General features: G+C 41.9%; 1 protein-coding gene across 1 annotated transcript; it reads left to right on the top strand.

Annotated features, from left to right (window-relative positions):
- The first annotated feature begins 1,680 nt into the window (after positions 1-1,680).
- LOC120434149 lies at positions 1,681-17,138 on the top strand. Its single transcript, XM_039601709.1, has 3 exons — positions 1,681-2,197; positions 15,219-15,748; positions 16,464-17,138. The coding sequence occupies exons 1-3, from the start codon at positions 1,681-1,683 to the stop codon at positions 17,136-17,138; spliced, it is 1,722 nt and encodes a 573-aa protein (XP_039457643.1).
- The last annotated feature ends 6,795 nt before the right edge of the window (positions 17,139-23,933 follow it).

The following is a 23,933-nucleotide window of genomic DNA, read 5'->3' as shown; positions in this document are numbered from 1 at the left end:
GGGTCTCATTAGCAAGAACGACGAGTTAGCGTACAGAGAGGAAGTGCAGAGGCTAACGGACTGATGTAAAGACAACAACCTGTCTCTGAATATTGACAAGACAAAAGAGATGGTTGTTGACCTTAGGAGGACACGAGGCGACCATTCACTGCTGAGCATCAACGGCTTCTCTGTGGAGATCGTCGACAGCATCACATTCCTTGGCGTCCACCTGGAGAAGGACCTCGGCTGGTCCCTCAACACCAGCTCCCTACACAAGAAAGCCCAGCAGTGTCTCTTCTTTCTGAGAAGACTGAGAAAGGCCCAGCTTCCACCACCGATCCTGAACACTTGAGAGCATCCTGAGCGGTTGCATCACTGTCTGGTTTGGGAACTGTGCCACATGAGACCGCAAGACCCTACAGCGGATAGTGGGAACAGCAGAGAAGATCATCGGGGTCACTCTCCCCTCTATTGAGGACATCTACACCACACGCTGTATTCGCAAAGCCACCAGCATTGTGCCTGATTGGACACACCCCTCTCACACATTCTTCACACTCCTGCCATCTGGAAAAAGGTACCGAAGCATTCGAGCACACAAATCCAGACTGTGCAACAGCTTTTTTCCACAAGCCATCCGTCTCCTCAACAAAAAGGGACTGGTCTGATAAACACACACACACACACACACACACACACACACACACACATTATCACTCAGCTTAACTCAACTACCTCAAAACATTGATAAAACTGGTGTTGCTCTTTTGCACAATATTATTACTGGACTTTTTTGCACTAACTTCTTTACTTCCTAACTATTGCTGCTACACTAAGGAATGTTTACGGTTCCTCCACTATGTTTACTGTTCCTCCACTACCTCAACTCATCACCACAAAACCTTATTATTATGTTACGTTGTTGTCACACTGTCACTTGTTGCTCTTGTTTGCACATTTGCACGTAGTTAGGTAGTTAGTTTTTTTGTTAATTTATGTTGTAATTTATGTTAGATCAGTCTGTCTTGTCTCTGCTAGCCAGCTAACTTGGCCTCTTAGTTAGCTAGTTTAGTGTTTTCTGTTGATTTATGTTGTAAATTTATGTTGCATGTAGCACCTTGGTCCTGGAGGAACGTTGTTTCGTTTCACTGTGTACTACCTGTATATGGTTGAAGTGACAATAAAGCCAACTTGACTTGACTTGACAGTAGCACAGGAACAGAGCGGGATGGAAAGAGAGCCAGGGACAACAAGACACAACATCGTTACATTGGTAAGGTATAGTTATTATACCTAGTTAGTAGTTATTATTATTATTGTAATCATCCACAACTATTTTCAGTTGCGTATGATAAAATATTTAAAAAGTTTATTCATTCAGTGAATCGTATGTATGCAATTCAAAGCAGGAAACACTCCCCCCAAAAAATCATCCCAGGCCAAACCACATATAAACTCCAAAACACGTACAAAATCCGAAGCACGTACAAACTCCAAAACAATTACAAATTCCGAAGCACATAAAACCTCCAAAACACGGGAGTCACGTGATGGAGCGTTTGGGAATGGCCGCACCATAGAGAGTCTCTGACCCCCGTCGACCCTACGTTAGTTTTAAAAAAGGTAAACGCTCCCAAATAATATATTTCTACACTGTGGTGACTCGCTAGATCAGTGTCCTCGAACGTATTGAGAGACATGGCCACAGGAACTAAGAAGAAGAGTGTGCAAAGCCGAATCTCCATGATGGCGGTGGGGGAAAGTAATGCTAGCAGCGCCAAGATTAGCCCTGCTAACGAAGAAGATGGGCCAAAGATGGATATAAGCGGCCTGTTTGCCGAAATGACTAAGCTTGGAGCTATCCTAACTAGTGTTGCGGCCGATGTATCTCACATCAAGTCAGACATGGTGGAATTTAAAAACGCGATAAGTGCAATCCAAACACGGATGACCGAAGCTGAGGGCCGCATCTCAGATGTGGAAAACAAAATGAGGAGCATAACAGAGGATAATGGCAAAAAAGCTAAGAAGCTTGAACAACTATGGGCTCGAGTAGACGACCAGGAAAACAGAAACTGCAGAAAGAATGTTCGGCTTATCGGTCTGAAAGAGGGTCTGGAAAGTGGTGGCAGCATAAATGATTATGTGATGAAGATACTTGTGGATGGCCTAGGTCTACAAGGGAAGGAATATGAGCTGGAAAGATGCCACAGAAGTACGAGACCACGCCCGGGACCTGGTCAGCCCCCTCGAACCGTGCTGGTGAGATTTCTCCCTTACACTGCACGACAAAAAGTTCTCCTGACCGCTAAGAAGAAGAAAGGAATACTGTGGGAGAACTGCCACTTGTCATTTTATGAAGATATGACCGGGGAGCAAGCGGCGCAGAGGAAGCTCTTCTCCCCAGTGAAGCGAGATCGATCAACTGCAGACCAGACAACAAACGACGGAGGCTTCCAGAAAAGTGCAATCAAACGATGAGTTTACTGACACAGGAGAGCAACCATCAGCATATGGTTTGTTTTGCTCTGATGAAAATACACTGAGTTCTGATTTTATAGCATAGAGGATCACGCCCCCACGTACACGTCAAGTACAGTTCAAAAATACATTGTTTACAAACGAGGGTGCATCATGTACATCTTAATAACTATAAACAGACATATAACTTCTCCTTTCTATATCAGTTACCTTTTAAGCTGATAAACTTCAAGCTCCACGGCCCCTAAAAGCTATTAATGGACCCTCGTCATCAATCTCTAAGTAGACAGAATTACAACAAGTCTCAAATAAGAAGCAGAAGACACTTGGGCCTTCGCTCGGGCCTGCTACTAGATTTAATATGTGTACTGTAAGCATGCATGCAATTAACCTGCTACATTCTCATCTTCCCTCAACATGTATCACCTGGACACTCTCACCAGTGAAGCTTAAAACCCTCTTGGATGGAACATCAACTCTAAACAAGCACAGTTATGCATTGTGTATAAAATGAACTCAACCTGTGAATAGAAAGGTCACTGTGATGACAAACATATTCAATGCAATATGAACCCTGTAAGAAATATTACTGTTAAAATAATACTGTAAAATGTGTTATTAATGCAGTCATTATACGGCAGATTATATGATAGAAATAAAAGAATCTCTGAATCCCAACATTCCCTCTTTTGACATTCCAACAAGGAATGTCACCACACTTCGTGTAATATCACTCCTTGCCCCACTCTATGGGTTCTAAGTTCATCTGCTAGATGCCCTCAACCCAGCCAGGGTTCACACCCCTTGCCATTACCTTTACCAACAATCCTCTGACACAATGAATGATACCACAACCAGCGATGACCAACATTCCCAAAAGTACAGCCAATGAGCATATCACTGACATAGCCACACCTTTCCATTGTCCAAACACAGATGTCATCCAGGACGCCAGCAGATTTTCGATACCTGAGTGCTCATGCATTGTTTTAGACAAAGTTTTCAGGCCCTCCAGAGCTCGGGTTACTGAGCCATCTGGGGCAGTATTATTAGGGATAAAAGTGCAGCACATGTCTCCGAACATGGCGCATACGTAGGGATGGGTATCGAAAACCGGTTCTTGTTGAGAACCGGTTCCCACTGTTTCAATTCCTTGGAATCGTTTGCCATTTTTGCAAACGATTCCCTTATCGATTCCAGTCGCCCCGAATGACGCACCATGTTGCGGAGTGTCGGAGCGTACCTGGCAGGAAACACGGCGCCTAAGCAGCTCAAACGCTTAAAAGTTTGTTTATACTTTACGAGAACGGATTGTCATCCGTTCAGGGCAACTTGCAATGCTTGCAAAGTAGATATTTCATTAAGGGAGGAAACACTATGAATATGCAAAAGCATTTGCTCCTAAAACACGCGATGAACTTAAATGAATGTCTTTAATTCCGCTCCGGACTCGTGAATCTCAACCCAGCAGCAGCAGCGGTAACGTTTGCACGTCCTCTCCCGTTAATGCGGCAGGTAAATAATCAACTAACAGTGCATATTATGTTAGCGCGATCTGTTTTATTACAAAACCTGCCATTGTGCATTTAGGTGACCATGATGAGAGAGACAGACAGAGTCTGGCTGGCGCTCGCTGGCAGTTGTCGCTGCAGTCTACCGGTAGCGTCTCTTTTCAGGCCCGCATGTCACCGAGCAGTGACTAAGTTTGTGGTCAAAACCTTGCAGCCATTTGCCACAGCAGATGGTAAGTGAATGTGTTTAATTGTAGGCAGGGACATTACTGGGTATTCTTGTGTAATTGCTACAGAATAATTTATGTTATACTTTGTTAATGCTACAGAATAATTTATGTTATGTTAAGAATATTTATTTTATTATTTTACATTTACATTTTTTTTTTTCCTGGGGACCCTGTGACACCCCATTGAAGAGCCGTAGGCTGTGGATCTCTTAAGATCTCACTGTTGGGTTTGTAAGGCCATGTTACTCCTAAATTTCTATCTTGTTGAAAGAGAAGATATAAAACAGTTCTAAGATAATCGACCTTAGTGTTCTCCTTTTTAAAAACAACAATCGATAAGAGAATCGATAAAGAATCGAATCGTTAAACAGAATCGAAAATGGAATCGGAATCGTTAAAATCTTATCAATACCCATCCCTACGCATACACCTCCCCTCTCATGTCAAGGGCCATTCGATTTTGCACTCCCAGAAACTCCGACCCAATTGTTCTGCGAACCCCATCATGGCGTCCCTGGTTAGGTTAGAGAGTCTCAGCAGGTTGTAGCGAACATAATGCATATTTGCAATATTTTATTAGGCGTTACCCAAAGAAATATACTCTCAAATCCTGCAGCTATCGGATTTACCAGCTTGTACTCGTCTGGAACTCCCCTAGACACTCCTATGGAGTCTATCCAAGTCGGCGATTTCAAGCGAGGATCATAAGCATGTGTACCCTGGGTCCCTCTTTTGCCCAAAATGTATCTCTTATGTCTGGCAGCTAAAGTTCGCGTGTTATATTGCGGAATAGTCTTTACCTGGTTTCCAATCAGTATGAGTGGAGCTCCCAATCGCTCTGTAGACAAACGTGGCCTAGCTGAAGCACAGGCAACATAATCAGATACATGTTGTTCTCTAGCATTTTGAGCCACCCAATCAAGCCATAGGTTACTGTCCTTGAAACCGGTGGCACGCTCGATTAAATCCTTAAGCTTCATTCTAGAGTAATCTGTTGTCAGAAGTACTCTCCCTTTTGGTTCCTGTTGCTTTTGAGCTACTATTCTCGAAGTTACCATCTGATCAGTCAGAATGGCGATTGAGCTTTCTGCGAGCAGCTTAGACTTTGGATCAACTAAATTTACCCTAAGAATATCATCGGGTGATTGCAGACCTGTACATCATACGCTCTCCAACTATTATTAGCTCCTGTACACTTAATGACGTCACACAAATCAAACGTAAATGAGCTGGTGGACCCTTTAACATAATTCAACTCTATGCCATTATTGCTGCTGAGACACTCATCACCTTTACCTGACACCTCGCGCATTTGTCTTTTTACCGATCCTATTTTAGCAACTACAGTCTCAGGAAGCGCTGGGCTGGACCGGCCTCCGTGTTCAGACAAGGGGTCTGGAGTGCCCTGCAAAATATAAACAATAAAAAACACAGCCATGGTTACTATCATTACATACAATAAACATGTAGTTGTAAGGAACATTTTAATAAGTTTCTTCTCATTACGTGTCTCTGATTCACGTGTTTGCATCATGTTATATAAACTTTGTATCCTGGAATGAAACTCCGCTGCTCTTGTGGAGTCCTCAACTTGTCACCGCTCCTTTCTGTTGGCATGGCGACCTTCTCAACTGCTGCTCTTCTTTCTTCGGCCCCCCAGGTAGACTACTGGTTGGCCCGTTGCACAGGTGAGAGGATTTATTCTGCCTCTGCTCGTTGACGCCTGTGTTAGTTGAATAGGAGTTTTCCTCTGCCAAACTCTCATGTGCTGGAGCACACTGTGACCAATGATACCATGTATCGCCTTTCCCTTTTAGTTGAACTGCTGTAATTGTTCTGGCAATGACCCCGTAAGGACCCATCCAGTGTGGCTCCTTTCCAAAGACCACCCTCTTTTCAGGCTCCTTTGCTCTGCCACACCTCTTTTCCTGGGAAGAAGCCTCCTGTTGGAGCCCATCTGGCCTCCACCAACATATTGATGCCTGCCTCCTCTTCAGCAGTTACCTACACCCTTTGCTGTTGTCCTTTATAGCCTGCTGCTCCCTTGCGGCTTCATCCGCTCTCTGATTTCCTCCTGCAACCATGGTTTTTGCCTAAGGGTGTCCCTCAATTCTCCCTGCTCCTTTTACCTCAATTCAGTTCTTTGTATGCAGACTATATCATAGCCACTTTGGCAACAGTGGAAAGGAAAAACTCCCTTTTAACAGGAAGAAACCTCCGGCAGAACCACGCTCAGGTACGGGCAGCCATCTGCTGTGACCGCTTGGCGTGAGCTAACCGAGACTTTGAAGAGAGAGACCTAATATTTAATAATCCACATTTCACTGTTTTATTCTTCGGTTCAGATTTGGATTCTGTATTGTTCTTAATTTGTTATTATTTATGTTTAGATTGTTTATTGCTAGATTTGGTTTGTTGTTGTCTGTTTGGGAGCTGACATAGTCTCTATGGATAAGGGTCTTTGGCGGGGTAGCATCAGGAGAAAAGCTCCAGAGAGGCATGTTCCATGTTAAAACTAAAATATAACAAAAGAGATCATGCTAAACAAACAAAACCTTTCGATTGGCCAACCCTATCTGTCTCCTCAACGGGTTGTATGTTTTCAATGTTTCCTTATTATTTCGTCATAAAATAAATCAAACAAATAACTTAAGCTGTGTGACAGCACCTTGCGTTTACGCCGGGCTTTGAGCTGCCCTGAATCTACTTGCTACACCCCCCTTTTCACCTAATTTAATTTTTCAATCCTAATTTAAAACTATTCCTGACTTTCCCTTCTCTCATCTGATCATCTCAAGCACGTCCTGTACCAAATTTGCTTCCTCTTTTCAAACCCACATTTAATTATAAGCTCTACCACATTTGCCCTATATGGCTGTCTCGACATGTTTCCTATCAACTTACAAAGATGACAGAGTTATTCTCAGAACTCAGAGCTGAGGTTCCCCTTTCCTAAGTCTGTATATTCTAGAAGAGAGCAAGCTGCTAGTCGGTAAACAAGTTTTTCATCACAAAAGTTATTAGGTAAAAAGTCACGTAGACATTTGCTTAGTAATCCTAAAAGAGCACATTTCATGTAGCTAATCGCATATATACGATTTTCCTTTGACATATCTGTATGTGTAAGCCTAAATTATAACCTCTTATTCTAGAAATCAAAAAGCAGGCTCGCTGCAATCCTTTTCAGACAGGGACACACAATCTGATCAGATCCCCACAGGTAGCCTCCTTCCTCCTCCCATTGTAATCTGGAATGGGTCACCTTTTGTTCGTTCTCCCGAGACTTTTTGTCAGTGCTGTTATTCACTCTTTTGCAGGCCTGCTTAGAAAAAAAATGAGAAAAAGAGAGCTGATTATTAGCTCATCAAAACACAAAATAAGATCACCTGACAGGTTTTTCTAAGTGCACTGTTACAAAAATAATGGGCCCAGTTCTACACATGTCCATGTTCAATAAAGCTCCCTCTAATAAAATAAGAAAACAACACAAATCTAACCGATAAAAGTAACCCATCACTACAACAACAACCTCAACAATCTTAAACACAGAACATTTTGCCCCAAGTTCTTCAGGGTCCTGACACTCTCAGGTCAACTTAACATAATTTCACCTGCTCAAACACAGAAAATCTCGTTAAACGCCACACAACTTGCACACCATCAACACTAAATTCGAAATTTTCTCTTCTGAAAACTACTACACACTAAGCGAGTTGGACAACATGATGAACAGACTCCTATGCTAAACCTGCCATCTGATCTTCATTAACTCTTTTGTATTCTAAGGTTAATGCATTTTCTATTTGTGTGTGTGATTGTGTATATGTTTTTTCTGTGGTTTTCTCAGACTCCCTCACAAGGTTCGCTAACCCCAATTCTGATTTCCCACCTTAAATAACAGCATTCCCTGTCCTCAGCCAGAAGTTAGAGCTTGCTTTTCAGGTTCAGGGAACAATTCACCCTGAAAGACAGTGAGTGTCTCCCCTCTTTAACTCATCGCTCGTCATTGTTAATGACATGTTTGTTTAGCATTTCCCCCTCTGCCTCAGCCCAACGGCTTTACCCTTCAAGTCCAGTCTCCACCAGTGACTCCAAGCTCACCAGGACTTAGGGAGCAGTCGTGACTGTGCCTGCCTTAGGTTGTCCCCGGGTTTCTTGGTGGGATCTTACCCGTCATGGTCTAACCAGCCTTCCATGCTCACCTGATACAGGGGCCAATTGGGCACGAATGCTATGAGGGCAGGGGACACACTGGCTCTGGAAGTTAAATGAGTGTAAGCTGCTTTCTTCATTGCCTGGGTGTATTAAACTATCCCACTTCTGATTATTTCCAACAATAATTTTACCTGTAGCAATTTGTGTACGTGCGTTTTCTATTCATTAATGTAATTGTCAGTTCATGTATTTATTTTCTTGGTCTTTCTCTTTTCTAAAACATGTAATTTATATAATTTTATTCCTTTTTCTTAAGACATTCAGTCTCTAATTGCCCTGTTTTCATGTTGCAACGTCTCTCTAACTCACAAGCTATAATCAGACTTCCTGTTTCAAGCACACACAATCTCCAGTCTGGCTACGCACACACATCTCTCAGACTTCCTCTTTCTCCCACACTCTGCTATGTACCTACGTAGTGCTATTATTACTTACTCATTATTTTGTACAAATCACACAGAATTATTCAAATCAAGTACTCACAACATTCACACACTTAGAAGCACTCAAAACACTCTTTCGTAGAGTATGTTATCAAACATACTTTTGAGACTCAGAAAGAGGAAGTAGACAACACTCAGTAACTGCGTCTGTCCTCTTAGAAGAGAAATAAACACATATGTGACAATTCTCCCCATCTTAAACGAAATGTGACCTTTAATGTCCGTTTAAAGTCATGTTCTTCTCTACACACGACTCTTGGCCTCCAGGGCATAAAACTTTGAACATAAGTTTTTACTTTACCAGAACTAGTGCTTTACCAGAACCCTCATACGTGCAATAAGACTACTATATGTGCAATTCTTTCTTTGACAAAGTTGTATTTTGTATTTTCTTACTCAGTTGTATATAGTGTTGGTATTCTACTTTATTCTATTGTATACATCATTCTGTTCTTCTTTATTTTATGGCATTCCAGTGTTTTCTAATTTCTGCTGCATAACTTTGCACTTTTGCTTTAACAAAACAAATTTCCCACCTGTGGGACTGATAAAGGTCATCTTTATAGCCTAATCTAAATCCTGTCTCATCCACTGCTAAAATTCTAATTCAATGAACACATGTGTTGCAGTTTAAAATTACAAGAGGAAGTAACTCACACCTAAAAACTTTGTGTGTGTGTTAATGTCTGTGTCCCTTTAAATGAAAAAAGGTGAACACATACGGTGAGTCCCCCTCAATTTACACAAAATATGATATTAAATATCCTTTTCTAATTCCTGTTCTTCTTTAAACACCATGAATGACCTCCAGGTCATAACCTTTGGATTTATAACTCTAATATACACACAGCGCACCAAGCACAGAGAAAATTCAACCTCAGTGCTTCAAAATTCTCCTCAAAATTCAGAAACTGTTTTTGTCATTTATCTGCCCAAGAACTTCATCATATGGACCTCGCCGGGTCCAGTAATCTTCCGCACATGTACATCACTGCGGCCAGTGCTAATTTGAAAACAGTTTCTTGTCTTAGTTTACCCAGCACGCACTTATCAGATGGACTGCAGCCGATCCATATCAACATAATTGTAAGTCCACATGTACAACTTATTCTTCACTTCTGTCACAACACCTCTAGTAATATCATAAGAATTACTTCAACATGGTAAACATTGATTTTCCTTTTAAAATCAACTTACCATTAAAACTCAAGATCACAGCTGACTTCTCTGAAATCCTGAGTCAGTTAAACACCTTGCTCATCTCACGGTGTCTTTTTCTCAGACTCCCTCGTCTGAGCTCACTATTTTTACCCTGGCATCTCCACCAAATGTTACGAGATCTTCATAGACCCAAAAGTAAGCATATTATTTCCCTAGTCAAAAGTCAAGCCGTTCCTCACACAGTAATTCTTAATCTTACAGCCTTTGTGTTTTGAAACTAACAGGAACAGCACCCAATTTAAACTGTGCATGTTGTCACTCAACAACACACACACAGAGACAGACCCAGGGCAAGTCTTCCTGGATCATTTACCAACGTTCAAACCAACACAGTCTGCATTGATTATTCTTCTGGACCTCAGCGGATCCACCAAAATTCATGTAAATATATCAACCATTCACCGATTTCTTTCTTTTCCTCAGACCACCGGATCTGTTACTTCAGCACAATAAACACTGATTTTCCTTCAAAATCAGTTTACCAAGAGCCACAAAACCATTTCTGACTCGATTTTCTGAACTTCTGTGTCACTTAAACATCCTGACAACACCAGGTGTTTTCTGTCGGACTTCCTCGTCCGAACTTAATCCTTTTACTTACAAATAAGTGTCTCCCAAAATGATCCTCTTGATCATTAGCTATTCGCACTTATTAAACCATAAGCTGACCAATAACTCTTATATTCTTCTATTCTTAACCCTTGTATGGTGTTCGGGTCTGTGAGACCCGTTTTCAGTTTTTTTCGAAAGAAAAATTAATCAATTAATTATTTTTTCAACCTGAAATTCATTGGCTTTGGCTTATTTTCTGTGAAGAACATAAATCCGAACTAATTTTCAATGACCTCATACTGTACCTCCCCCCACGCATTTACATTACATACAAGGTGTTCGGGTCCACTGGACCCAGGTCTAATAATAGTGTTGAAAGTGTAGGTCCTGTGTTCCCATACTCTGTCTTCCTTCTTTCTGGTGCTGCTGATAGTGTTTTTTCCCCTCCCACTCCTGTACAAAGTTGCAACATTGTTGAAAATTCAACTATCAACACCTTACACCTCTTACATTCCCGCACATTTTACCCTCTTTCTTGAGGGATCCAAATTTAATTTTCTCATACCCTGTCCCACCTGCAAATTAGGGGCATAATACTATAAATAAGACTTTGCCAGTGTGGTTCTTTATCACAACTGATCAAGATGGCAAAAGATCATCTGCTGCGAGGGCCTTCCAATTGATTTTGGAAGAGAGAGGAGCTTCGGATCATGATGTTGACAAAGAGGTTTCACAATATTTCACATTTCTGAAAATTCAGAGTCTGACAGTGACTTTGAAGAAGAGGATGAGGTTGAGCACCATTTAGTAACAAAACAAAGACGAGTACCCCATCAGCAGCCAGCTCCAGGACCAGAACAAGCCCACCAGACAGCAGGTGAAGAAATATGGATGCCAATAAATTGTGAAATTGAATGGTCTTCTTGCCCAAGAAATGAGCCACCCTGCAGAGCTGCTAATTTGATAAGCCAGGGCCACCACGGCTGACAGTGACTCATGTGCAGGACATGAAGTCTTCATTTGAGCTTTTCATCCCAGATTCCATCCAGAAAATTATTCGGGATTGCAGTAATCTAGAAGGAAGCTGTGTTTTTGGAGAGAGTTGGAAGGAAATGCACCAAATTGATCTAAGAACCCCAAAGGCCTACTTTAGGGTTCTTATCCTTGCAGGAGTTTTCAGGTCCAAAGGGGAATCCACAGAATCCCTGTGGGATGCAGAAACCAGCAAGAACCTTTCTGTGCATCAATGTCTCTGGAAAACTTCCACAAAATTTCCAGGATTATCCGTTTTGATAACCGAGACGACAGACGAGCTTGACGGCAGAGAGACAAGCTAGCTGCCATCAGGAGAGTGTGGGATAAGTGGGTGCACCACCTCCCCCTGTTTTACAACCCTGGGCCTAATGTCACCATTTATGAGCAGCTGATGCCATTTAGTTGTGAAACATATTGCTTCACGTGTAAATGTGTTGTGACTCCACTTGATTATAACTGATTTATTTTTTTATAACATTTTATAAAAAAAAAAAAAAAAAAGAGAAGCACATTAATTCATAAATGTGATCTAACAAAGGTAAAGGGAAAAAATAACCATGTTTGCTGTTCATATGGCTTGTAATTGGGATGAAGTAAACATCTGTTGAGTAATTTAACATAAAATTGTTTGATAGTGTTAATTTGGAAAGCCAAAACTCTAGCGGGTCCACCAGACCCATGAACACTGGCTGAGTAACAAAAATACGAGCACCACACAAGGGTTAAACATGCATTGGTCTTTTTCTCTTTTACCATGAAATACCATATACCCTTTTAACTCAGTACTGTCTTTTTCTCAAAGTTTCATTATCCTTGCTTCAAAGTTTCTCATTACTTCAAAGCTTCGTTATTCTCAAGAATTCAGTTTTACCACTACTGCGCCAGTTTTAATAGTTAAGATCATCTACTCAGCGAACATATAATTTAGAATTCAGCCAATTTGCACAAATTTGCTTATTGAACAGGTTTGTGCATACCTTTTTAATCTTTAGATCGGCCCTGTTCGCCTGGTAGCAGATCCAACCTTCGGCCAAATTTCCAAACATACCACTGAAATTACTACCCCCCTTTAATCAATGTATCCGTTCTTTGTTAAAATTAAAAGGGGAAGTGACCGCACCCAAATATTAACTGCGCACTTTTCCTCAGCACGAAAAGAACAGAAAAAGAGACTTTTTACAGCCTCTCAAACACCCAGCCTTCAGCTGGCTGGCACTTTAAATCATTTCAGACAGTTTCCTACGTCACAGCTTCAGTTCAGTTTACCCCAGATATGCATAGTGCCGCTCGTCTTTCAGACGACCACAGGAATATCAACAAAAACACAGTTTTTCATGGGCCACGCGGGTCCACAAATCTTCACTGGTAATGCTTTTTAATCGTCTCTCATAACTCACAGTATTTATCAGACTTTCACTTTTAATTTCACTTTTACTGGTCGGCTCGGTTTGCTGCAACACTTCAGGCTCACGGCTGGCCTGAGTTTCTCTTAGCTCATATATCAACTCCTTGGACCTTTCTGTCCGGCATTTACTCTTAACACATGTCACTATTCCTCGGACCTTCTGTCCGGCATTTATTCTTCACTATTCCTCGGACCTTCTGTCCGGCATTTATTCTTCACTATTCCTCGGACCTTCTGTCCGGCATTTACTCTTCACAGTTCCTCGGACTTTCTCGTCCGGTATTTATTATTTTTCTCTTAATTAAGTGTCTCCCTCAAAATGATCCTCTGCGATCACCAGGGCTATATCTGAGGCCACAAAATCTCAGCGGGGCCCTCCCCCTAGTTTAATCCTAGGAAACGTCTTTCCCAGGGGTGGAGTTCTCCAACTCCGTGACTTAGACACTTTTAATCTCTTTATTCCTTAATCACATCTTCAGCTCTAGTTACTTTTATTTCAGTACTGCTTCTTCCGAGCCGGCCGTGAACACAACACTACTCTTAAGTTTCACTTTTGTTGCAACAAAGGTTTCCATTTCAAACAAAACTCAAAACAGAGATCAACGGATGACCACTTGACTACCTGTTTTAGAATTATAATCCACTATAGCACAATTTCTGTTTAAGAGGTTTGTGCCTTACCGTTTTTATATGATAGAAATAAAAGAATCTCTGAATCCCAACACCAGTAATAAGGAAGTTATGGCAGCATCAGATAAAGCACACCCTGGCACATCCAGCAAAACTTCGATTAACATGGAAAGGCCAGCAGAGGAGCTTCGACAGCGTTGAGGAGGCAGAGAAATTTGTACATGAGAACCTTGAAGAAGTGGTGGAGTAAGGAGTTAGTAAGCTATATTACGTGTATGGGAGCGCAATGTTAATAATTACATAAGACGGGGGCGGACTCCCTGGGGTGTCGCCGGGACAGCAGGAGGACAGCGGTTCTCTGTCCACGGGACCATCACGGACCAGAGACGGTTTTGCCCACGGGGCTTTTGCGCTGTCATGTTCCTTTTTTGGACGGTGCTATTTCTTTTGTTATGTTCGTTGTTTTTTATTTTTTTATTTTTTAGTAGAGATTCCATAGGTGAGGTACTGTTCTTGTTTAAACTTATGTTCTGGTTCAAGCAGGGTTATCAGCACAGGTTTAATGGTTATGGGCTGGAAGATACAAAGCTTATAGATACTTTAACATGGCATAGTCATGGGGAATGTGGACGTTAATATTGTTTCATGGTATATAAATGGCTGTGGCACACCAGCCAAAAGAAAAAAAGTGCTTAGTTACCTCAAGTCTCATAATGTTGATATTGCATACATCCAGGAGACGCATTTTGTGAATGAAAGTGAAGTATTGAAATTAAAAAGGGATTGGGTTGGGAAAGTATTTCATAACTCAATATCAAGTAAGAGTCGTGGTGTCATGATACTAATTAATAAAAGACTAAACTTTGTATTGTTGAAAGAAAGCCGGGATGAAGATGGGCGAGTGTTAGCTCTGCAGGCTCTCATTAATGGAGTTCAGGTTGTTCTGTGCAATATTTATGCCCCAAATAGGGATGAACCTAATTTTATGGATGAGGTTAATAAGATGTTAGGAAACATGAAGGGCCAGATTTTGTTAGGTGGAGACTTTAATAATGTGATGGACTAGGTATTGATAGAAGTGCTATTAGTGCAACCTCAAGAACTAGAACTGGGACAGCGATAGATGCTTTAAAAGAATATTTCAGTGTGGTAGATATTTGGAGGCTTGTTCACCCTATGGAAAGAGAATACACCTTTTACTCTCATTCGCATAAGACATATTCCCGAATAGATTATTTTTTGATTTCTACATCATGTGTCCATTTAGTAGTGAACTGTGACATAGGTGTGATTGCTTTAACAGACCACGCACCAGTAGAATTGCACATAAACACCAAGATGGCGCCGCGTATGGATGCCCTGGTGCTTCAGTGCGTTACTTCTGTCTTGTTTTTGTGCATAACTTGTGTGTCTGGGCACTCCTCTGGATACTCTTACACCAGAGAAGAGCTTCTTAACTACAGGACTACAACACCTGTAGATCTACTTCCAATATTTGTTGGATCTGTGGCAGATTTACTGCAGACTTTGACCAGGAAAGTGAGACGCCGAAGGAGAGGAAAGCGAGCCGGCGCGCTCGTGCGTCTGAGGAGACGCGGACTGCGAACTGTTCTTCCTGGGATCTTCCTTTCCAACGTACGCTCACTCAGGAATAAGATGGACGAGCTGGCCCTGATGAGAAGCATGAACAGAGACTTTGCCTCCTCCTGTGTCTTATGTTTTACGGAGTTGTGGCTCTGCGAGGACATCCCGGACTGCGCGCTCAAACTGGAGGGTTTTCATCTGCTGCGCGCGGACCGGCAGGCCTCTCTCTCTGGTAAGACCACAGGTGGAGGTGTCTGCTTCTACATAAATAGTGGCTGGTGCACAGATGTAACGGTGATTGCTCAGCACTGCTCTTCCTCTCTGGAATACCTTTTTATTCACTGCAAACCGTTTTATTCTCCGTGGGAGTTTGCTTCATTCATCTTGGCCGCTGTTTACATCCCGCCAGATGCGGATGTGCAGGCAGCTCAGTGCGCCCTCGCGGAGCAGATACTGCACATAGGGCTGTGCGATATGACCAAAATCTCATATCCCGATATTAAGACATCTATCGTCGATATAACGATATAAATTACAAAAATGTAACATTTCCTGTTAATTCTGTGAATCTCGGGCATCTCGACTTGCGTGAAGTGTTTCCAGCTGGGCGTCGTGTACCTGGAGTCGAGTATTTTAACTGATGCATGGAACTATACATTTTTAGACGTAAGTTGTAACGGCCGCCGTTTTCTTTGTGAGTATTTATTACACAGCGTGCTGCGGAGAAAAGTCTGTTCTAACGTTTGAGTCTATGGTTTATTTTTTAGCACCTGGCGGCTCTTTTTTGCTTCTCATCCGTTAATACTCTGCATCTTTCACGTGACTCGTTTTATTTTGAAAAGCCTCAACAGGATCTTGAGCTTTATTGTGAAAGGTTTATGTGGAAAATAAACAAGCGGACACGCCATGGTTTTACCGTCGTTGTTGCTAACGAAAACGCATAAAAAACAAGCGCTTGTCCGTCCGTAGTGTGGTTATATTAAATATAAGAGAAAGAGAGAACTTTAAGAAATTAATATAGCCACTACAGTGACCATCAAAATGATGAAAAAATATTGCCGTAAACAGTTTATTTTGCGACACCACGAAACAAACGATAGCGTAAAATGAAACGATAGACGTTATTCTATCGTCATCCGATATATATCGTTATATCGAACAGCCCTAACTGCACATGGAGCGGACATTCCCGGACTCTCTCATTATTGCTCTTGGGGACTTTAACAAAGCCAATCTGAGCCAAGAGCTTCCCAAATACAAGCAGTATATTAAATGCCCGACCAGAGAGGAGAGGACATTGGATCACTGCTACAGCACGATCAGCGGGGCCTATCGCGCGGTGCCCCGTGCTTCACTCGGACTTTCTGATCACGTCATGGTCCACCTGATCCCCGCGTACAGACAGAGGCTGAAGCTCTCCAAACCTGTCGTGAGGGCTAAAAAACTGTGGAGCAACGAGGCTGTGGAGGAGCTTCGCACGTGTTTGGAGTCCACAGACTGGGACACAATGAAGGCTGCTTCTAACTGCTTGGACGAGTTCACGGACACTGTCACCTCCTATATCCACTTCTGTGAGGACAGCATTGTGCCATCACGCACCAGGTTGAGTTATAACAATGACAAACCCTGGTTCACTCCTAAACTCAAAAAGCTGTGGCTGGAAAAGAAAAATGCATTCAGAAGTGGAGAAAGGGACTGCTACACAGAGGCCAAGTACAGGTTCACTAAAGAAGTGGACATTGCTAAACATCAGCACTCTGAGAGGATGCAGCAGCAGATCTTAGAGAATAACTCGGCCTCTGTGTGGAAAAGTTTTAGGAATATCACCAACTACAAGCCCCAACAATAGAGACACTTTGGTCATTCATCCCCCCACCTCTCCCCCCTCCATAGAGCCATCACCACCATCACACACTTCATCTACAACACCTCCCTCCACACCCCACACCAAGGAGGATTTCACACCACCTTCTCCCACCACTACTCTTCATATTCATGAAGCAGATGTGAGGAAGCAGTTTAAGACTCTGAATGCTCGAAAAGCTCCTGGCCCAGACGGTGTGTCTCCTGCCACCCTCAGACACTGTGCAAACGAGCTGGTCCCAGTGTTTTCTGGCATTTTCAACTCCTCACTGCAGGCATGTCACGTGCCTGCCTGCTTCAAGTCCTCTACCATAATCCCTGTCCCTAAGAAACCAAGGATCACTGGACTAAATGACTACAGACCTCTGGCTCTGACATCTGTGGTCATGAAGTCATTTGAGCGCCTGGTTCTCTCCTACCTCAAGACCCTCACGGCCCCCCTCCTGGACCCCCTGCAGTTTGCTTACAGAGCCAACAGGTCTGTAGACGACGCTATCAACATGGCTCTACACTTCATCCTGCAGCATCTGGACTGCCCAGGAACCTACGCCAGGATCCTGTTTGTGGACTTCAGCTCTGCCTTCAACACCATCCTTCCAGACCATCTCCAAGGCAAGCTTTCGCAGATGAACGTGCCTGATCCCATCTGCCGGTGGATCACTGACTTCCTGACGGACAGGAAGCAGCATGTGAGGCTGGGAAAGAATGTCTCGGACTCCCGGACCATCAGCACCGGCTCCCCTCAGGGCTGTGTTCTTTCTCCTCTGCTCTTCTCCCACCAAGTGCTGCACCTCCACCCACCAGTCTGTCAAGCTAATCAAGTTTGCAGATGACACCACTGTTATTGGACTCATCTCGGACGGGGATGAGTCTGGCTACAGGAGGGAGGTTGAATGTCTGGTGTCCTGGTGCAGCCACAACAACCTGGTGCTGAATGCCCAGAAGACAGTGGAGATTATTGTAGACTTCAGGAAGCACACAGCCCCACTCCCCCCCATCATCCTGACTGACACCCTCATCACCTCTGTGGACTCATTCCGCTTCCTGGGTACCACCATCACCCAGGACCTGAAGTGGGAGCCCACCATCACCTCCGTCATAAAGAAAGCCCAGCAGAGGATGTACTTCCTGAGGCAGCTGAAGAAATTCAACCTGCCAACACGGACGATGATGCAATTCTACACCGCAATCATCGAGTCCATCCTCACCTCCTCCATCACCGTGTGGTACGGTGGAGCCACTATCAGGGACAAGCAGAGACTGCAGCGTGTTGTGCGCTCTGCTGAGAGGGTGATTGGCTGCAAACTCCCATCTCTGCAGGACCTGTACACCTCCAGGACACTGGGGCATGCGGCTCGGATCACAGCTGACCCTTCTCACCCTTGACACAGTCTGTTTGACCTGCTCCCCTCAGGCAGGAGGCTCCGGTCCATCCGCACCAGAACCTCTCGCCATAAGAACAGTTTCTTCCCCTCTGCTGTTGGACTCATGAACAATAACCATATGACTGTTCCCACCACTAACACATGACCCTACACTGTGTTCACTGCATCATTTCATGTTTTGCACTGATCACCACCGGCACTCATGTATATATATATCTACTTAGCACTTTTAATTCTTATTTTTATGTCTATTTAAGCATTGTATGACAGACAGTATGTTCGCACTAAGTACCGCAGCAATTTCCTAATGTTGTAAACCTGCTCAACATTTGGCAATAAAACCCTTTCTGATTCTGATTCTAAATCTAAATGTTGAAAAGAACAGAACGGGTAGGTGGAGACTAAATTCAAGCATACTGCAGGACGAAAAATTTGTATCAACCCTAAACACTAAAGGGTTTGCTGCCAGTTGCTGCAAGAGTAATGACTGGTGATGTGCAATTTATGAACGAAATCGTTCAGTACTCGAGAATCACTTTACTGACTCGTGAATCATGATTCACAAGCCCAACTGACTCATTCACTGACTCATTCCTATTACTGTTAGCTAACATATTTCATTAGTAGAAATATATCTAGCTTAAAATTATGGGCAAACAACAACAGCCAGTTTCTTAACAAAAACATTTCTGCTCTGAACTGGAAGAAAAACCCTGAGTAGAAAGCTCACATCAAGACAATAGCTCATCAGTTCACAGTAGCATCGCTCTGCTAACATGCTAAGAACACATTTGAGTTAGTCACCCCCTCCCTTCCTGTGCTGAATCGTAGCGTGAACGAATCACTCACTCACCCCCTCCCTTCCTGTGTTGAATCATAGCATAAACGAATCACTCATGACTCACTCACCCCCTCCCTCCTGGCTTACAGCTTCTTCTTCTTCTTGGTTGGCAACCAATATAAATGCGCATTACCGACCCCTGGCTCACAGCTCAGTGGACATTTACATAAGAAAATATATATTAGACACAATTGAGGAAAATACTAATAAAAGAAAATAACAAGAAATAAAATAATGTTGCCTTCAGAAATCTTAATTTCTTTGCTCTTTTCTGCTCAATAAAAAGTGTTGTTTTTCTTTTTCAATCACTTATCTTAGCAGTAGGATATACGTGAAAAGAGAAAAAAAGTTTGAATGAAAATGTACATCTTTTACACTCTCTGGGCAACTGACTCAGTGACTCAAAAAACCCTGATTCATTTTGGTGAGTGACTCATTCAAACTTGATTCAGAAAAAAGAATAGAATTTACCATCACTAGTAATGATGCTGCTAGAGGAAGTTTTTTCAATGGCCAAAGAGCAGCGACCAGGAGACCAGGGACCAGGGACCTCTTAAAAGAGAGAAGACATGCAGAAATAATTTACAGACATAATGAAACATTCATTTATGATTAAATATGGCTAGGGTCATATTTGGGATGAAACATTTTTAGTTGACAAACTATCATTTTCTTTTCCAATATGTCTATGGCCAATAATATTATAACTATTAAAAAATACTATATAACAATATCTATTAAACATTACCAATGCCAAAATGACTCCATGCAAGCCTCTAATTAACAGTGTAAAGGAGGAGTATTCTACAAAAATGTAAAGAAGTCAAGTTAGATTAAATGTATCAAAGCAACAGTTCTGATGATCATAATGTTGAATTATTCAGTGTGATATATGCAGTGTTGGGCAAGTTACTTTGAAATAGTAATTCAATTATAGTTACTAGTTACTTCTTCAAAAAGTAACTGAGTTAGTAACTCAGTTACAATATTCTAAAAGTAATTAATTACTTGGAAAAGTAACTATTATGTTACTTTAAAAAAAAAAAAACGTTTAACCCTCTGGCGTCCAAAGTATAATTGGCCATTTTTTTACTACTCTTGATTTTCCCTCCACATTTTACCTTTAAAAACTATTTACTTTGCCTTGTTTGGTATCATTCTTTTTAGCGCAACCTCACGTCCCTGAATTTACAGTTATGTTCTCATTTTGTCATACTGTATAACCAGAATTGATCTAAAATCAAACAAAAAACATAAAATCAGAGTAGAAAAAGTTATATTTTTTAACTGTAACAACCATAAACATGTTTAATGAATCATATTTCATAACTTCAAATGCAAATATTAATTGTCAATTTTAAAATCCTATGCACAAGTTTTGCAAACAACAAAGTTATTTGCATCCATTTACCTTTTACCCTTTTTAAATAACCATTTCAAACTATTTACAGAACAATCAGCTGTTCTGCATTCAATAAGATGCCACACAAATTATTTGTGCCACTCCAAAACATATTTTCTGTCCACTACAAAGGAGAACATCACAGCCTGATACCTGCAGGTCTGACAGCAGCAGGTGTATCACTCCGGTTTCTACCTGGAGACAGCAGTCGCCTCATTGTTCTGACACACAACACAAAACTATACACAACACTACACACTAACTACACAAGACAACACATTAACTACACACTCCAAACACGCTAAACGTCACAAATCTCAAAACTCGCTCTCTCTCTTTTCCTGCTCTCTCTCTCTCTCTCTCTCTCTCTCGCAGTCGCTCCTAAAACTTTTTTTTTGTTTTGCTCATAAGCAGAGAGTGCTTGCTAGCGCTAACGTGGCGAAACTATTGAGGAAAAAACAACGGGTATATATTGTTTATCATGACTCTGGTTTTACGTGGCCTATCGACACAATTTAAAAACTGGTATATATCACCTTGTTGCTTTGTCTTGAAGTGGTCATGTGATCGACTTACCACGACTACTTTATTCTTCCTCAGTCAAACAGCAGCACTCATGCGATTGTGTTGCCCCCTGAGCTCCGGGTGTTGTGCTGGACAGTGCTCGTGATCAGCGTCCGCGGGAGCGCGCGCAGCTGCTTAAAGCTGTAGCGTCCAGAAGATGCGGTAAACTGAACACAGCGTCAACCGTCTGTTTGTTGAAAAACAGTAACGGACCGCGTTTCCTTGTTAGTAACTGTAACGCCGTTGTAATGATAGGAATAGTAATTAGTTAGATTACTCGTTACTGAAAAACGTAACGCCGTTAGTAAGCTACTGACGATGGTCTGGAAGAGAGTCCTGTAACTCTTTGTCTGCAAAATATGGTGTATATTAGTCAATGCCATACAAAATACTTTGTAAAAGTAATCATCAGTTCTTCAAAAAAGTAATTGAATTTTGCAAAAAACAAAGTTATAATAATTATTATTATTCTTATATAATTATGAAATTATTATTATAATTATAATACAAGTATTTATCTAAAAATGCAGCCAAGGTATTTTTAAAATAAGCATTTCAAACTATTTACAGAACAATCAGGTATTCTGATAATCACATGATTATTTCGTCTTGATGCATTCTCAATCATCCAGGAAAGTAAATCTCCAAAAGTTGAATCTGTTCATCTGGACTTAGCGTTTTGTGGGAGAAACGTTTAGTCACTCATCCAAGTGACTTCTTCAGTCTCCGCTGACTGCAGGTTTCCCCAAACCTTATAAACAGTACATTTGCATAATGACTGAAACCAGCCCACAGAAGGAACCTGACCTCACAGCCCATTGTTCCCATTTTTGGCCATTTTTTATATTTCAAATACATATTTTTTTACCGTATGGTTTAAAAAATTCATTAAAAAACATTCTTAATAGTTGATGCCAAGCTTTCAACACAATCCTCCTCTGGGACACCTACTTTACCTCTGGGCCAGGTTTCATCCAGATTTACTGTAATATTCCTCAGAAATTAAAGGACATTTATATTCAATTCAATACAGGCAATACAATAGAATTGTGTAAATTCATTAAAAATCATCCTTAATAGTTGATGTCCAACTTTCAACAGAGACTTGCCCTTGGAGACCTACTGTACCTGTGGGCCAAGTTTCAGCCAGATCTACTGTAATATTCCTTAGAAATTAAAGTGTCTATTTGTGTCTGTCTACACGTTGGGTAAGTGCCGAGTATTTGGTTGTGTATATGGGGGTGGGAATGCATGTTTGAGTCTGCATGCGCCTGTTCTTCTGTGTCTGTATGTCAGGTTGGGTCTTAGACTCGACCTCTCTGGGAACATCTCAGGCCTTCCAAGTACGGAGGCCTATCTCCCCTCACCACACTCCCTGCCGGTAGCTGATGCCCTCAGATGTTGGTGTGCTGGTGGTTCTTGTCGACTGGGGCTGGGCGCTCATGTATGTACCGCCTCACTCCTGGTGGCCAATTGGCGGGGCCTGGCGCCTGTGGTGATGAGTTTATTGTGATGGTGTTGTATTTATTATGTTGCACTTATTTGTTGTTGTTTGTTTTCTCTTCTGGTTTTTTTTCGCCATACAGGTGATCCAGGTGTTTTGTTTGTTTTTCTTTCTTTCTTCTCCCCTTTCTCACCATCTCATCTCTTCTCCCCTCTATTTTTCTTTCTCTCCCTCTCTTTCTTTCATTCTTTCTCCCTGTCCTATCCCCAAGTCATGTCTGTCCCATCTGTAACAACTGAAAATAAAATAAACACATAATTATAATCAGAGATGGGCAGTAACGCATTACTGCGTTACAAGTAACGCGTTACTGAGGATTACGCGTTACTGTAATCCGATTACTTTTTTCAAGTAACGAGTAATGTTAGGGATTACCATTGCAAAAACGGTAATCAGTTTACCGTTACTTCCCCGTAGGAACGCTGCGTTACTGCGTTACTAAAACCGCGAGTTTTTTGCGAAATTGTCTCATGACGGTGACGTAAGCAAATGCGACGTTCGTGACAACAGCTGTCTGCAGATCAACAATGGGTAATATATTGAGTGCGGGAGAGAGTATGAGCATGCAGCGTTTAAAGCGTGGAAGTACTGACCTTATTTTGAGTTTGATTCCATAAAAAGTGACAAAAACATTAGCGTCCATTGTGCGTGGGAAGAAAACGTCTTTTTACAGCGAAGAAAAAACCCTCTTAACTTCCGAGCAAGCGCCGAATACGCTACGACTGTAATGGGAAATTCACAGAGAAACTCGCGGATTCTTCAACTGACCGCTGCGGCACACCTGCACCAGGGTAAACCTCCGCCTACCCAGTCCTGCTTTACAGGTGAAAATAGAGCAACTAGCCTTTGACTTTATTTTCTGCTGTGGTTTACTTGCATCTATTTGAAAGAGTGAGTGTAAACACAAAAAATATTTTATTTTATGTGCTGGAATGTGCAGAAAATAGGTTTAAATGTTAAACAAATTTCTTCCAGTCAGAGAATGTTGCATATAATTTAATTTTTGCTTGATGCATAAAGTTAAAAGATTAAAACTAATAAAACAAGTTTTAAAAAGAGACTTTTCCATTTGATTACATTTTGTA

This window comes from Oreochromis aureus, linkage group 18 (genome assembly GCF_013358895.1).
Source record: "Oreochromis aureus strain Israel breed Guangdong linkage group 18, ZZ_aureus, whole genome shotgun sequence".
Lineage (NCBI taxonomy): Eukaryota > Metazoa > Chordata > Actinopteri > Cichliformes > Cichlidae > Oreochromis > Oreochromis aureus.
This window is presented reverse-complemented; position numbering and strand designations above follow the sequence as displayed.